Source organism: Lucilia cuprina, chromosome 2, assembly GCF_022045245.1.
Source record: "Lucilia cuprina isolate Lc7/37 chromosome 2, ASM2204524v1, whole genome shotgun sequence".
Lineage (NCBI taxonomy): Eukaryota > Metazoa > Arthropoda > Insecta > Diptera > Calliphoridae > Lucilia > Lucilia cuprina.
In genome coordinates, this window is record NC_060950.1 from 240,663 (window position 1) to 258,799 (window position 18,137).

Here is an 18,137-nt window from a genome sequence, read left to right on the forward strand (position 1 = left end):
ACAACAAACTTTTTTTACAAAAAATGTTACTATGGCCGTATATATAAAATGATATATAACTGCTATCGGACGATCTTGTGCACGATAAAAACCTTTATAGAACTTTAAGTTGGAAGTGTAGAAATCGGATGGCATAAATTTTTTTCCAAATTTCATCGTTCTAGGGTGTGTACTACAACAAACCTTTTTTTACAAAAAATGTTATTATAAAATTATATATAACTGCTTATATAGAAAAAAAGTTTGTTGTTGTAGTACACACCCTAGAACGATGAAATCCGGAAAAAAATTTATGCCATCCGATTTCTACATTTCCAACTTAAAATTCTATATAGGTTTTTGTCGTGCACAAGATCGTCCGATAGCAGTTATATATCATTATACCCTACACCACTATAGTGGGTAGGGTATTATACGTTTGTGCTGATGTTTGTAACATACAAAAATATTGGTCCAATACCCACCTTAAAGTATACCGATCGATTCAGAATCATTTTTTGAGTCGATTAAGACATGTCCGTCCGTCTGTCCGGCTGGCTGGCTGTCCATGTAAACCTTGTGCGCAAGGTACAGGCCGCAATTTTCAAGATAATTTGATGAAATTTGGACCCAGCATGTTTTTTGGCACAAGGACGAAGCCTATTGAAAATGGTTGAAATCGGTCCATTGTTTCACCTAGCCCCCATACAACCGTACCTCCCGATTTATACTTTTTATGCTATAATTACGTCAAATATTCTGCTATCTCTCTAAAAATTGGCACAAATAAGTTTTATATAAGTATAAATGATACTGCAGATTTTCGTAAGGATCGGCCTATATTTGACCCTAGCCCCCATACAAACCCACCTTCAAAAAATGACTTAAACGTCTAAAATTGACTTGTAACCATTTGTATCGCAATGAAACTCAACAAAACTAACTGTTATTTAGAAATATATCCTTTTCCCAAATTTACCGAGGATCGGCCCATATTTGACCTATATAAAGCCTCATTTAGAAATTTTAGTTTTTTATCAATAAATGGCTTAAATATTTTGGAATTATGGTAATATTCAACATAAAAGTTTCTTTACAAAAAATAAAAATTTTATAAAAGTAAAAATTGTAAAAATATACTCATGGTGTAGGGTATTATATGGTCGGCCATGCCCGACTATACTTTCCTACTTGTTTTATATATATTGCCATAGTAACATTTTTTTTTTAAAAAGTTTGTTGTTGCAGTATACATCCTAGAACGATGAAATCCGGAAAAAAAATGTATGCCATCCCATTTCTACACTTCCAACTTAATGTTCTATATAGGTTTTTATCGTGCACAAGATCGTCCGATAGCAGTTATATATCATTTTATATATACGGCTATAGAACATTTTTTGAATGTTTTTTATTAAAAGGCATTCTGTAACGATATAATGCCAAATATATTTATATTTTATCAGATTTTTTCATTTCCACATTTATATACATTGATCAAAAATATTTTTTTTAATGTAAATCATGTAAATCAATTTTTTTTTTTTGAATTTTTTCCACGTGCATAAACTCATATTGAAAATGTAAATAATGAAAACTAGTTTTTGCGTCTTTTTCACGTGCAGAAACACATATTTGTAAACAAAAAAAACTCACCACACCAAACAAAATGTTTATTTTGATAAACATTTTATCTTTATGTCGATAACTTTGTAGGGTTCTATAGTTGAAACAAAAAGTCGACTTTTTGCCTTTTACAATTTCAGAAAGTCTATTTTTCGAAATTTTGCGATATTTAGTAAAAATTATAATTAATATATCTTAGTATACCCATCCAAAAACAAATCAATGTAATAAATAGTTTTTGAAAGAAAAGTTTCTGTGTGTAGACATTATAGAACCTTTAAAAGAAATTTAAGAAAAAGATTCCCAGTGTCTACCAGGTCTTATCATGATAACAATATGACGTATAGCATAATAAATATTTGTCTAATATAGACATGGTGTAAGATTCTATAAATCGACTTAAGGTAATCGAAGAATCGGCTTTGTGCTAAGACCTAGTTCACACTGGAAAACTTTAAATAAGAAACTTTTGATTTTGTGTGTGAGAGAAAGAGATGGTTAATATATATTTCTCTTTCTCTCACACACAAAAATCAAAAGTTTGCCAAAAAAAAGTTTCCTAGTATGAACCAGGTCTAACAGAGTCGTTAATCAACTTCTGAAAGTCCAAACCAGGGTTTAAACTTATAAGGTGAAGTCAATTCAACAGCTGATCACTCATTTTTTTTTATTTGAGATAGATACAACCAAAGTAAATTAATAAAGTAGCGACATCTTATGTTGTACAACAACATCTACAACAAACATGTATTTTGTTTTTGGAATAATCCAAGAATGTGTCAAAATAAAATTTAAGAAAATTTCCTTTAACAACAAAGTGAACAAAACATAGATAAATATAAAATATTACTTTTAAGCTGAAAATATTAAGGATTTAATTATATTATTTTAACAAATAGCAAAACACAATTTAAAAATGGCGACATAAACAAAGTTAACAATTTTCAAAACAAACTTTGACAACTAATTTTAATTTTCTATAGAAACTATAGTTAAAAAAATAGCTGTTCAAGTGATGCTACTTTATTAGACCTGGTCCACACTAGGAAACTTTTGTTGAGAAACTTTTTCTTAATTATCTTTTGAAGTTTCCTTAATGCCACAAATAGAAACAATAGAAACTTTTGTTTCAAAAACTACGTATTAATTGCATTGATTTGTTGTTGTACGAATGAGAAGAATAACAACAAAAATCAAAAGTTTCCCAAAAAAGTTTCCTAGTGTGAACCAGGTCTAAGTGGGTATAACAAAAACATGGAGATAAAGCAGGAATATGTTGGTAATACAGCTCATATTTGATTAAGGGTGGTAATACAGTTTGACGGTGGTATTACAGTACAACGGTTAATATTTCTTTCTGCTACAGTTTATATTTGTTTGTGTGTATGTTATGTGTGACGTGTGTGCAGAGATACAAAATAAATTAAAATTGTTTTTTAAAACATTCTTGGTGAAGGGTATATAAGATTCGGCACAGCCGAATATAGAAATATTACTTGTTTTTAATAAATTTTCTCTTATAATACATATTTACTTTACGTGAAGAGATTTTTGGGCATGTAGGATTGTTTTTTTTTTGTAAGGTAAATTAAAAAAACACGGTGGCAACATGTAAGTTTTTTGACAGAAGTATCTACTTTTTTTGTTTTTGTAGAATTGACTTCACCTTATAAGTGCACCCTGTCCAAACAAATTAGGGTTCTATAAATCGACTTTCGAATAATCGAACAATCGACTTTTTGTCGAAAAAGTCCAAAAGTCGACTATTTTGTTCCAAAAAAGTCGATAACTCGACTATGTTCTATGAAAAATGACGAAAAGTTTCCATCAATTGTTTTGAATTAACATATAACTATTTAGTTAAAAACTCAGTTATTTTCTCTATATAATTTTCTACGAAAATTTTTGAAATGATATCGTACAAAGAAGTCGACTTTTAATAAATCCTGATGTGGTAGCTTTTGTGTTCTCAAATTCACCACACTTTTGTTTATAATAACAGGGATGTAAAATAAGATTTTATAACGTAAACCAATTTAAATTATTTAATATTTTTTTCCTCAATATTTTGATATTAAAGTTGCTCTCCACATTTACCAAACAGTGAAAATTATTAAAATTTATACTAAGTATGTATGTATCTAATAGCTAAAATCATACAAACATAAACATAATTGCCTCCCCAGCCATAAACAATAAAAAGAATATTCATAAAGTTAAATAAAATATCAGTTAACAAGTCCCAATAAGAAGTAATACTCAATACAATAATAATAATGTAATAAACATATACATCATATCACTAATGACTTAGCTTTAAGCAACATATTATGATGTTAATATCATCAGAACCGCTCAAGTGAAACTAGAAAAGTAACTCAAAAGTTTAAGACGGAAAACAGCATTTTTTGTAGATGGAATTTCATTTATTTTTCCGTACGTTAAATCTAGTACTTTAGTACTTATGTAAATACATATGTATAAATGCATCTTTTAATTTCAGACAAAAACCTAAATTCATTTTCAAAACAGTATCATTTAGGGCTGGATTCAGCTAATGCATATTTAAGAATTTTGTATATTCTAATAGCATTGGATTTTTTAATTTTAGAACTTTTAATGTACCTTCTCTATAAAATAAGAATTGCAAAATACTTTCCTATTAACATTTTTCCATCCCTGCAACAAAATATAAACAATGTTATTGATTACCATGATTTTCCCCATACATACACTTATGTACACATATTTTTACACAATGATATGTACATGCATATGCATTATTGCACAGAATTTACTTTAAGCAGAACCAAAATAGAAAAATGTCAAAAGTTTATTTAATACCCGTTGCGGTATTTCTAATTTTTCAAGTTACTTTTATCGGGACGTAAGTAGATGACCAGTTGTAGTAAATATTTGTAATATGACATATGATGGTGTTTTTTTTTTCATTTAATGCGAAATGATTCCATAGTTATATAGCGGCAGTTTTACAAGGTCATGTTGTACCTACAGTTCCTTACATTAGTGACGCGGCCACCTATTCTCCGGAAAGTTGTGTTTTTGGTCAACTGATTAATATCGGCAGTGTATTGCGTGAGTGTAACATTCATATAAAAATGGTAGAACATTCCAAATTTACATAAAATATTTCATGCATTTTTTTATCTTTAGTGGGAATAACCATTTATATCCGCTACCGACAAATTCTTCAATTATTTGAACATCATTCCGACTTGGGTAACAATTTGTTACGCTACAATCGTTTGGCAGTATGGTTTGGTTTGGCGTCTTGTTTAGGCATTAGCGTCGTGGGTAATTTCCAAGAAACAAATGTTCGTATTGTTCACTTTATAGGAGCGTTTTGTTGTTTTGGTTTTGGTACCCTTTACTTTTGGATGCAAGCATTAATATCGTACATGGTATATCCCATTGCGGGTACAAAGAGATATGCTCATATACGCTTAGGCATGGCAGTGTGCTGCACTATATTGTTCATCTTATTGGCCGTGACTGGAGTCATGTCCCACATACTATTTAAGGGCTTAAATCCGCGAAAATGGTATTTATTTCATAAAGTTACATTATTATTGCATATCTTTACAAATATTTTTCCTATTAGGTATCCATCTGATGGTGGTTGGTACTTCCACGTTATTAGTTCCGTCTCGGAATGGATAATTGCGACTGTATTCTCCTTTTATATACTTACATTTACAGATGAATTTCGTGATGTTGACATCGACCACCCACAGTTACATTTAATTTCTTATTCTTTATCTTTACAATAGTAATTAAAACAAATTTTAATGAATATATTTTTGTTTATTTTATACATACCTACATATAATATATATTTATAAATTATGAATATATTTTATTATTTATCGCTTTAAGATGTAGTGTGTTTTGAAACATTCCCTTAGATAATATTTTTAAAGCAAATAAAACGCTCTCTTAATTTTTTTTTTTTTGGAATTAAAGATAACATATTTGTTCATATGACGACATATATAATACATTAATTTTTTTAAATAGTCGTAACAATCATAAAATTGACTTTAATTGGAAATGGTTTAGTGCATCAAAACACATGTCGCCAAATTTTTGAATTCTGTGTTAAAACATCAGGCGTAACTAGTTTTTTAAACAAGCCAGAAATCCTAAAAAGCAATGGTTTGATTAAATAACATATTGTATTATAACATATTTTCGTAAATATTACGATAAAAGTTGTTACAAGAATAGATTATATTCAGTGTACTGTAACATGCACATGTACGTACATGAGCAGAAAAATAAAATTCCTGTAACTTTAATGCACTATCATGCATTCTTTGCTTTATGGTATTGCCAGTTGTCACTAACTTTTTATAATACTACGTTCACACATTCGTGTTTTTGAAACACATCATGGTTTTTAAAAATCGCTTCTCGACTCGTTTTCCATACTCGTTTCATGTTCAAAAACACTTCAATACAATAAGTTTAATTACTTTGTACTTTTGTTTAATGAAGAGAGCTAGAACGAAAAAAGTTTCATACAAAAAATATTAATTCTGTCATTGAAATTTTTTTTTAATTATTTTAAATTAATAAATAATTGTCTATACCCGAGCAAAATTACAACACACCCGGATATGTCATACATTTTATATATATAAATGTCAGGAAATGCAATTATTACCAATCTAGTATTATATAAGTACCAAAATCACCAGTACAATTTCCTAACTGTAAACTTTCCTATACCATATTAATGCTTAAATTAACATTGAGTGTGTTTGATAAATTACTAGTACCATTAGTTCTAGATTTATACTAGTACTAGGGTTCTATAGTTGAAACGAAAGGTCGACTTTTTTCATTTAGTTGAAAGTGGACTTTTTGACTTTTTGCATTTTATGAAAAGTCTATTTTTCGACTTTTTCAATTTAATTAAAAGCCGACTTTTCGACTAAAGGTATTTTATAAATAGTCGACTTTTTGATTTTTTTTTTTGACTTGTTTCTACAATTTTCGATTTTTTGACTTTTTCCGACCATTTTAGAGTTTTTGCCTTTTTTTCACTTTTTTTAAATTTTCGACTATTTTTGACTTGTTTCTACAATTTTGTAGTTTTTGACTTTTTCCGACTTTTTTCGACTTTTTCCGACTTTTTTTAACTTTTCGAATTTTTCCGACTATTTTTTTTACCTTTTTTCGAGTTTTTCCGACTATTTTAGAGTTTTTGAATTTTTTTCACGTTTTTAAAATTTTCAACTATTTTTGACTTGTGTTTTCGACTTTTTCCGACTTTTTTCGACTTTTCGAATTTTTTCGCCTTTTCGACTTTTATTAACAAACTTTTTTAACTTTTTTCACAGACGATAGTCGAGTTATCTACTTTTTTGGAACAAAATAGTCGACTTCGTCTTTTCGATTATTCGAAAGTCGATTTATAGAACCCTAACTAGTACTCTTGGCTCCAATTGGGTCCTATAGAACCAGTTTATTACTAGTATGTACTAATATACACAAAAAGTCCCCATATTTGGTGGTTTTGCTCATTTGTAATCCTCCTATGTGGTTTCAGTTAGAAATTACTACACAACAAGTTGTTTATAAGGTTTGATTTACAAAAATACCAAAAAATGTAAATAGAAATATTAACCGTTGTACTTCAATACCACCGTCAAACTGTATTACCACCCTCAAACAAATATGAGCTGTATTACCAACATATTACTGCTTAAAAAAATATTTTTTTCGTTTGTTAAAAATAGATTATTTTCGGGCAATTAAATGTATTTAAAGTATTTAAAGTGTGCACAAAAAATAATAAAATATAATGTTAAGGATAAAAAATTCGTGTTATAAGGCAGAACTTGTCTGTGAAAAGAGCGTAACGTTATTGTTGTAAAAAAGTCATAGTTTCACTTCTTGGTGTTCAATGTACAAATCTATTTGTATTTTAAATCATGTAATAAATAAGGTGAGAGTGTTTCGGCAACAAACACAATATTATTTTGTTGTCTAGTCTATGGTTTTGTAAAAATGAAATTTCTATAATTGGAAAGTAATAAACATTGGAAATAAATATTTTTTGTGTATTTCATAATATTACCAAAAACCGTTCGTTAAATTTAACTTGTATCTGCAAAAGGACAACATTTTAGTGGTTCTTCGTCTAAATATTCTTATTTGAAATCTTTTTATGAACATTTAATTCCTAATTTTATACTTAAAATGTTTTTCCTATAAAACTCAAATTTATTGTACTTAGTGCATCCTGATTTAAATATAAAAGCTAAAATGTCCAATTTATTTGTATTAACGCCATTGTCAACTATGTGATAGGTTTCACCATTAAATAAAGTGTTTATAAAATGTATACAAATAAATCGCATTGAAAATTGAAACAAACTTTTTATTTTAAGAAGCTTTTCCTGTAAACTTTTAAAAATGTTAGATAGGGCCGCATTTTAGATGTATATAATATAATATGTATATAACATACAAGTGTGTTTAAATGCCAAGTTTTATTATCAAGTTTAGATTATCTTCATTCTTTGGTTAAAGCTGGTTTAATATATGCTTTTCAGTTATAAGTAAAGTTACTTATTATCTTAGTTTAACTGAGTGTAATTGGCCAATTAAACTCAAGTTATAAGTGAGAAAACACAATTAACCAAAACAGTAAAACAATGATTTCGGAAGAACAAAAACATAATATTTGAGGTAAATTGCAATTTTCTGATTCGTTTTATTAATTATTGTTTTAAATGTTTATTTAACATTTTTCCAAAATTTTCCATTTTACAAAAGTATTGTTTGCAAAAAACGGCTGTTCATTGTTTATGTTTTTGAGTGAAAACTTGGCAATACTAACAAAGTTAACTGAGCTTAAATCTAAAACTGAAAAACACAATCATCGATTAAAGTCCACCTAAATTTGTTGCGAGTTTAATCTAACAGCACTACTAAACGGCTGAACCGATTTTCTTGAAATTTTAACAGCGAATTCCTGTATGTCTGGAATAGGGAATAGGCTACGTTTTAATTTGAAATTTCAAGTGGGCGATGAGCCGCGCATACATTATGAAAATATATATTAAGATAAAGAGTGGGCGGACTAGCGTTAGGCGGCGTGGCTCCCCCATGTAAATTAAATACAAAAATTCGTTTATCTTGGAAATTGTTACAGTTAAAAAATGCGTATATCTGAGAATGTATATCTTGAAAACTGTTAGATAATTCAAATTTTTCATAGATAGATATAAATTGGCGAACTTACAATAATTTTCTTGGCATCTCTCATATGTATCAAGAAAATTTTTATAATTTAGTAACTAAATATATAATTTTTTTTGGATATTATGTATTTATTTTAGTTGCTATAACGAAGCACACCGGGTACTAGCTAGTTTTTTATAAAATTTTCTAAACTTTTGTTATTAAATTTTCTACTCCTTTTCTTCAAAAATTGCACATGATTTCGTACTTTGTGGCTTATTAATTTGGCTTGGTATAAATATTTTTTATTCTAAAAACATTTTAATTTAAAATTTTAGCAAGTGTGGAAGCCACAAATTATGTTTAATATTTGACATTAAGCTTAAAAACTAGTTTTGCAAAATCTATCATCATTTAAATTGTCAGGACGTGACAAATCTAGCTTGATGGATAACTCTATAGGCACATCCAAATAAACACGATCAAAACCAAAGGAAAATATAAATTTTCTCAATTTGTCAATATTTACAAAATCATTTTCTGACGACCATATAGTTAACGTACATTCATTAGTGTCATTTACAGAATTTACCAAATCATGCAATTCAATCAAACTATTTGCTGCTATGCCAGCACGTACAGGAAATGTTATATGTTGTCCTGTCTTAGTAACGATACTACTTTTTATAGCCTTTAGCATTTCATTAATCTCTTCACGTGAGTAGGAGCCATTGTTGAAAGTTGATGTCCATTTAGTTGTCCAGCCAATTGATAAAACAGCCTTTTTAAATTGAGCACAACCCGCAAAAAATTGTTCTGGATTTACAGGTGTGATCATAGTTTGATTAACAGGGCCTTTAACAATATCGGCATTAAGCCAAATAGGATAGGTCATCTAAAAAAAGAAATAAATACATATAATCCATATAGAGCAAGCACTACACTACATACATACATATATTAATAATCATTTGAATAAACTGACAGGCTTGTTGTCGTAAACAATATTTTGTATTAAAACAAAACATTATAATTTTAAGTTTTCTTTATATCAGATCTGTTGTAACTTCTATATGTATGAATATTTAAAAAAAAAACTCAAACTTAACTTGAAAATTTGGGTATAAATTCAGAGTTCGAATTTTTGAAATATTTTTTTAGATTTTTTGAGTAGAAAGAATAATTTTAAAGCATAAATTTTTTTGAACTAAACTTCGAATTTTCGAACTTAATTTAGAATATTTGAACATAATATTCTACTCAAGACTGCTAAAGTCACTTGATATACTCATAATGTTTAAGGACAACAACACATTGTAAATACTATGCTAAGCAAACAATAAGCTGAGTACCTACATTCACTCATTGTGGATAGCAGATAGAGTTACTCATGCAGGGCTCTAATATACATATTGTTGTGGGGCAATAGATATTGTACATTAGAGTAAGTCCGTCTCTATGGACGAAAAAAAGTTGTATCAGCTAACCCCTAGGATTGAAGATATGTTAATAACATTTCCAAAAATATAAAAATTATTTTTTTTGCGAACCTAGAAATGTTTTTTATATATTACGTCGTCATTTTAAGTCCGATCGTTACATATGATATATCAACATTTATGTCTTTAATTAGATCTAACATTCTATGCCCGACTTCTGAAATCTCGAATCCTTCCCCAAAATCTGAAATTGTGAAAATAAAATAATTAAAAGTATTTAATTATGAAATATAGGCTTTCGAAGTGCTCACATTTATGCATAAAGAGCTAATTTATAGATATTTAAAAATGTTCAAATATTCATTCTCAACCGTATTTAATTATATGAAATATAGGCTTTCGAAGTGCTCACTTTTATGAATAAAGAGCTAATTTATAGATATTTAAAAATGTTCAAATATTCATTCTCAACCGTTCTCACAACAAATAATTAATTTGCCATGAAAACCCGTCGAAATCATTTATTTGAAAATTAATTATAAAATTATTAGTTACAAACCAGATTATATCCTATAGCACTATTGTGGTTTAGCTTTATCCGTCCGATTTGTACTCAAACTACAAGTCGAAAATTTCCAAATAATTCGATGCAAATAAGCTGATATGTTTCATTTTACCCAAGGACGGAGTTGTATAAAAATATATCACATATTCGATACGCTCATATCTTGTATCATATGGTAGGCCATTCCCGATTATTATTATACCCTTCACCTTCGTATATATAAGTTTGTCATTCCGTTTGTAATTTCTATAATATAATTTTCCGACCCTATAAAAAATAAAAAAATATGATTTGCATTTTTTGTTAAAATAAAATAATTTTCCCTTTTGTTTTGCAAATATATTTTTTAATGAATAGAAACAAGTATTTAAAACGTTTTCAATTATATGAGAGTAGATTGTGAGTTATTGTACAATAATTTTTATGCGAATAATGTAAGTTTGAAATTTAAAACTAACACAAATTTTTTCCAAGTGCTTTTTAAAACAATTATTTTTTTTACGATAAACAAAAACAAAATCTACGTCTCGTCAATGTTTACCAGCAATAAATACGAAAGTATTGTTGTTTTACTCTTGCTTGTATACTGTTAAGAACAAAACAACGTATTGCAGGCGTTAAGCGCATATAAGTGTATAGAAAACACACTGTCTGTAGCTAAGCGCATTTACAAAAATAAAAGAGTACGAAGCGCATAGGGCTTTGGCACCCTTGGTTTGGATGCTGTTGGCGTCATTGCGTTGCTATTTTTGTTTTTCTGTGTTTTTCGTTATGTATGTTTAGATGTCTGTTAGTTTAGATGCCTTGTGTATTTTGTGTTTTATTTCATTTAGCGTTGTTGTTCTTTTTGTTTAGCTTTTGATGTAATAATAATGTAGTCGGGAAAAAATTTAAAATTTATAAAAGATGTTTAAAATACACTATGGTGAAGGGTATATAAGATTCGGCACAGCCGAATATAGCACTCTTACTTGTTTTTTATTAGTTTTAATTATTTCAAGAATTCATTTAAAATATGTAACTATTTAAAAGAATTGGTAGTTTATCATAAAAGAACTTTTATAAAAATTAGTATAAATATTTTTTAAAATTGTTAAAAAAAACAAGAAACATGCAAGTAGTTGTAGTGCTGAATAAAATGATTTTTCTTTTGTTATGATAGGGAGTAGGATACAATTTTTGTATTGTAAATTAATTTGAAAAAAATGTTTTCGGCTATATTCCTAGCAAATTAATTGTTTATAGTTAGAACTATACATCGAAAAAAGTCGACGTCGACTATTCGATAACTCGACTATCGTCTTTGAAGAAAGTCGAAAAGTCGACTTTGGAAATAAAAGTCGGAAAAAGTCGAAAAAATTCAAAAAGTCGAAAATAGTCGAAAAGTCAAAAATAGTCAAACAGTCGAAAATTGTTGAAAATCGAAAATCGTCGACAAGTCTGAAATGGTCAAAAAGTCTGTCGAAAAGTCGAAATTAGTCGAAAATAGTCGAAAAGTCAAAATAAGTCGAAAAAAGGGGAAAAGTCGACTATTTACAAAATAATAAAAGTCGAAAAGTCTAATAGTCGACTTTTAACTAATTAAAAAATTAGAAAAATCTACTTTGCATAAAATGCAAAAAGTTAAAAGTCGACTTTTCGTTTCAACTACCCTACTATACATGTAATTTTAAATACCTACCTGTAAAATAGCTCTTTATGCATAAAAGTGAGCATTTTAAAAGCTTATATTTTATATAATTAAATGTACTTTATAATATGACATCGAATTAAAAAATTGTCTAAGAGTTCAATATAGCTACAGTAAAGCAATAAATATGACTTAAAATGGCGACGTAATATATAAAAAGCTAAAATGGCGGTATTTCAAGGCGTCGCAAAAAAATATTTTTTATATTTTTAGAAATGTTATTAAAATATCTTTAATTGTAGAGGTTGAATGACTCAACTTTTTTTCGTCCCACCCTATTGTACATAAAGTGTCTCATAAATCTAAGTATTCAAATTTAATGTGCATAATTTTTTAATAGATTTTTGGTTAAACTTAATACATAGTTACATTTTTATATTGTACTGTCTGGACAATTTTAAATTTTATTACTCAATTTTGAAATCCTAAAAAAATTAATTTACTTAAATTAATTTAACTTATTTTGAGTGTGTAAAATAACGCCACAAATGTAATCGAATTTTTGGTGTGCATGATATTTTAAGTAGTATTTGTTATTATTTTATATTCATACCTCAGGTATTTTTTCTTTCAAAGTTGGCAAAGCTCCTTGAAAAACTGCTATAGATTTAAAATCCAGTTTAACACCCTTCATATTTTTGATATTATTGTCATTGTGATTTTTTACTTGCAAAAGAAATGAATCCAACGATAAATTTGAAGTTTTTGCTGGAGGATGAGCCATTATAGGTAGGTCTGCCCCATTGTTGCAAATTTTACCCATCACAACGTCAGCTTCTATAAAGTCAATATCACCTAAAAGAAATAATTTAGTTTTTTTTTTTTCAAAACAAAGGTTTTTGAAATTTTAGGGCACTGCTGCACGTTCAAAAAAGTAATAAAAAAATAATAAACATTGAAAAAAGATATATTTTTTTGTGTATTTCACAATATTACCTATAAAAGAGAAATGTAAAATAAATAAATTTATTTTGACACAACCCAAACATTACACATAAAAAAATCAGCTGCCTTAACGATTTCACCTTACTTATCCTTCATCCCGGTTAAAAATATGTGAAATGTATCTAAAATCTCTCAGCTAATTTTTTTAAGCAATTTAATATTGTCATTTTTATCGCTCTCTTACTCTATGCCGAATATTATATAGCCAAAATAAAATAAAATTTTCTAAATGAATTTTGGTTGCTATTAAAATCGTTTATGTCGAATTTTATCGATGTACCTATAGTTTTAAGCCAATGAGCGTTAAAGTAATTTTCTGAAGGGGACTAATATAGGAGCTAGGGGCGATTATAAAGCGATTTTTATAAAATTTAGTAGAGAGTTTTAAATTCGTATAAAACATGTCTGTGTCGAGTTCCATCGCTGTACTCGTATTTGTAAGTGAGTAATATGAGTGAAAGCCAATTTCTAAAAACTGGCCTTTAAAACTACTTTAAAAAGCATGTTATCTTTGCCAAGGCATGGAACCATTCTGTTTCGAACAATACGGCCGGACTCATACTGTCTTCCGCAGTATGCGCAGCCAATGTTTCATTATGTGGCGATGTAAAGGAACGTGTAGGGAGTTTTGTCGTTTGTATTTCTAGGAAATTTTAATTGATTTTGTCGAATTGCAGTACCAAGCGTGCATTTGTCAAATATATTTGCATCACCCTCACTATAGTAGCTCCCTGAGTTTGGGGGCATTTCACTGTGACGTGTTTTCCATCTATCGATCCCATGCAGTTAGCAAAATCCCACTTTTTATATATTTCGGATATACGAATTACTTCATCCGGCGCCTTTGGAGGAATTTGGTATTTTAATGCTATACATATAGCATCATCTATTATAACACCAAATTTCTAATTGCTTACCCGGTATCAACTTGCTATATGGAGCTGTAATGTTCCGTTTAACGGAAGGAACGTTTGAGGCAGTAATGAAACTGTAACGTTTCGCATGCTTAATATCTAGAACTAAAAATACGTTTTACATATTTTAATTCTTGCCATTACACTTTCTCAAACACTATGACTAGTTAATGCTTGGGAGAAATAGCATCATTTGGTTGTGTGATCCTTTTAGGAACAAGAAATTGCTCCACTTTACTCAATATATCCATAAATGATAATTTGTCCATGTGAAAATTCTCATTGAACGCTTTTGGATTGTTTATCAGATCTTCAAACTGAAATAAGATCGTTATTTTAATTATGTGTTCGGTCAAACATTGTATTTACGTCCAAAGCAAATCTTTAATTCTTATTTCTTTTCCGGAGAAAGGGACTTGGAGATCATATGTCTTTCAGAAGCTTTGCTACGGACAGTGCATTATAAATTATTTCTTGGCCTGCAGCACAACCATTCAGAATTATTTTTTATCCATTTTATCAAAAAATTATGAGCCTTGTGACTTAGGGTTTTTTATATAAAAATAACGTCGGTATATTTCACTATTGTTAGCTAATGCATGTTTAGTATATTATAAATGTGTTGATGTTATGTTTACTTACTATTTAAAGCATCTGTTAATTGCTGCTGACTATTAACTGCATGAGCCCACGTTAAAGCTGTCAAATTCACCTTGGTTCCTTCGCTGTTCATTGTATATTAATGTTTATTGTTGAACTGTGCAAAAAAAAAAATAAATTAAAAAAGCTAAGATACGATATGCGATCTATTGATTTGTCAAGTATTCTATTGGAATTTAAACATTATTAATTGAATTTAATTTGTTTATCTTTAATTTAAAAACAAACAAATACATAATATGAGTATATATACACACCACTAAGCAAACACTGTTGGATTTAATTACTGAACTTATTAAAAGTTTCTCAACAAATATTTCCAAGTTTGAACCACGTCATACAAATAAAAAATAAAATTACAGAAATTGCAAATAAGAGAAAATATATAACTTCCCTGTCAGCAAATTTGAGTTTAATTTTATATACATGAACTAAATAGTCACTATAAAGGCTCAATTTTATGTTTCTCAGTGCTAAGTTAAAAAATTTACAAAAACAAAATACATTACTTTCTAATTTTGATCATAATTTTGTTAAATTTTAGTGCGTTTTAATATAACAAAAAGAAAACTATATGATAATAAGCAGATAGAATAAAAATTTCAAAAACGAACTCTTTTTAATACACTAAGAAGTTAGTTTAATGTACTTAGAATCATTCTTGCTCTCAAAATTCAGAAGGAAAAGTGTTTGTACATTTTAGTACATTTAGATTTTGTAATAAATTGTGCCAATTTAAAATTTAATTTATCAAACATAGTTTAATATATAATAAGCGTCAGTGAGAGATTAGTGCGTGTAAAATAATATAAAAATAAAATTATTATAAAGTCGCTTTTTAAAAGAGTATAAGAGCATAACACTTTCCAGTTTCTCTATTGTTACTACTTTTACGCACTTTTATGTTATAAAAAAGTGACTTGAAACTAAAGTATTAAACAGGCGGAACAGTTTCTTTCAAACGGGGCCACTTTTCATTCATTCAGATTATATCAAATTAGGTTGTTTTAAATTTTAAGCTACAACGTTATGGTTACAATTTGGATAGAAATTGTTGGGAGGGTTAATTTGTATGTAACAATTGTATTTTTGTATATATATATATATATATATATATAATATAATATATATATATATATATATATATATAATATATATATATATATATATATTATATATATATATATATATATATATAATAATATATATATAATGCACATATATTCATGCACATATATGTATATACCCTCCACCACCATCAATGATTTGAATTTAGTGCTGTTAGTTTTACTTTCTGTACTTGCTTTATTTCCCACTTCCACGTAACTATAGAAAGTAGTAGAAGAAAATAACAAGAAACAGTATTGTCTACACTTGTTTATTTATTTGTAGATACAATTTTAAAAATTATGTATTATAAAGTAGATTTAAATAAAAATCTTATTTATAGTTAAAGTTAAAATTTTTGTTTTCAATTACACATAAATATTTTTATTATTTTTAGAGAAAAAATTTTAATTTAAGATATACAATTTAAAAGCACACGTACGAGTTGCGTACGTAGTCTTTTAAAAAAATAAATTCATATGATCTAGGGTGTCAATTATTCGTGTTTAAAATTATTTAAATAAAAACTTACTATATTTTTTTTATTCGAGTAGTCGACTAAATTTTAAAAATTATTCGAACGAATAATGAATACATATTTTTATTCAAATAACTTAATAAAATATAAACATAGTAGAAAAGGTATAACCGTCCTCTCTTTTCGTAACCATATTAAACTTCTGACGTTAAGCGATTTATTATTTTATATGCTACCGTATTTACTTTATAAATCCATCCTCGCAATTGAATTGTATGAAAATTGATTTGCACAACCCTTATAAGTTTGAGCGACTATTTAGACTGGCAAACTTGAGCAAACTCATTGTGCATTTAATAAATCTGTTCACTTATTTTTCACTTTTGAATTTATGGACTTGAATATTCACATTTTTAACATATTTTGTACAATTTTTTGTTAAAATATTTTAGTTTTGATTTCATTTGACATTGCTGTAAAATGTTTGTAAATATTGTAATTGAACAGAATTTGAACAGGGTTTTCATGAAACAAGTCGAATAAACTTTAGCGTTTAAATGAAAACCCTGATAAAAATGTTAAAAGGTCCTTGCGGTCGGACCAAGTTTGCTTGTAAGTAGTGCGGGCCATTCTTCCTTAAAAATATAATTTTATTACTTCATCTTGTGTCCAATTGCAGAAGTTTCTTATGAGAGATGTTTTCTGCTGATATTTTGTTTTAGTGCCAACATATTATGTATGTGTCCGGTAAGATTGCGGTGTGCTGTCAAACATGTCCAAGTATTGGCAAACATCTTTTTAAAAGATTAGGCCAAAATAATGTGATATTGCACCTATTGCAGGTTTTCAATGTCTTGAAGAGATTTCTCATGGTTTCTAACGGAAAAGAGGAAAACTTTTCTAAATTTAATTTGTTGTTCATTAAAATTAAACTCAATTCCTGATTCACCTGGTTTCCCCTGTGAACCAAGTCTAAACGAAGAACATATGAAATAATCCCACAAATATTTACATTTAATTGACAATTAAATTTGGTATTGGATTATATGCGCAAATTATATATTTAAAATATTACGTAAATAAGATATGAAATCGTATTTTTGTACATACAAATATTTTATTATATAAACACTAGGGATGCCAATGGGACTGAGATCCCGGGATTTTTCGGGGTTTTAGGATTACATGAATTTAATTATTTTATATATGAAAATTTTCAAATCATCATGTTTGTAAAGAAAATTTAGCAGTTTGTTTAATTTTAGCTAACAAAAGATGTATTTAAATTAAAACAATCTAATCTTCTATTTATATATATAAAAACAGGTGTGTGTTTGTTTGTATGTTTGAACGTTATAGACTACTAACCGGCTGAACCGATTTTCTTGAAATTTTCACAGCGTATTCCTGTATGTCTAGAATAGATAATAGGCTACATTTTATTTTGAAATTTCAAGTAGGCGAGGAGCCACGCCCATATTAAGAAAATTTAAAATCCGTATATTTGAGATAATATAAC

General features: G+C 28.1%; 2 protein-coding genes across 6 annotated transcripts; one reads left to right on the forward strand and one right to left on the reverse strand.

The window, feature by feature from the left end:
• The first annotated feature begins 4,332 nt into the window (after positions 1-4,332).
• On the forward strand, positions 4,333-5,610 carry LOC111689330 (DNA damage-regulated autophagy modulator protein 2). Its single transcript, XM_023451805.2, has 4 exons — positions 4,333-4,492; positions 4,580-4,701; positions 4,780-5,167; positions 5,228-5,610. The coding sequence occupies exons 1-4, from the start codon at positions 4,428-4,430 to the stop codon at positions 5,394-5,396; spliced, it is 744 nt and encodes a 247-aa protein (XP_023307573.2). The 5' UTR covers positions 4,333-4,427; the 3' UTR covers positions 5,397-5,610.
• A 30-nt stretch (positions 5,611-5,640) lies between these two features.
• Positions 5,641-17,089, reverse strand: LOC111689312 (protein FAM151A). Of its 5 annotated transcripts, none has more exons than XR_006941564.1 (6): positions 15,291-15,447; positions 15,016-15,130; positions 13,068-13,309; positions 9,385-9,715; positions 5,892-6,127; positions 5,641-5,768 (listed from the first exon to the last, which is right to left on the reverse strand). XR_006941564.1 is itself a non-coding variant. In XM_046956266.1 (5 exons), the coding sequence occupies exons 2-5, from the start codon at positions 15,104-15,106 to the stop codon at positions 6,069-6,071; spliced, it is 723 nt and encodes a 240-aa protein (XP_046812222.1). In that variant the 5' UTR covers positions 15,107-15,130; positions 15,291-15,447; the 3' UTR covers positions 5,762-6,068. The 5 variants fall into 5 exon arrangements, 3 of the variants coding, with proteins under 3 accessions (XP_046812222.1, XP_046812221.1, XP_023307554.2); XR_006941563.1 differs by having other exon boundaries at positions 5,643-5,768; positions 5,831-6,127; XM_046956266.1 differs by having other exon boundaries at positions 5,762-6,127.
• Positions 17,090-18,137: the final 1,048 nt, after the last annotated feature.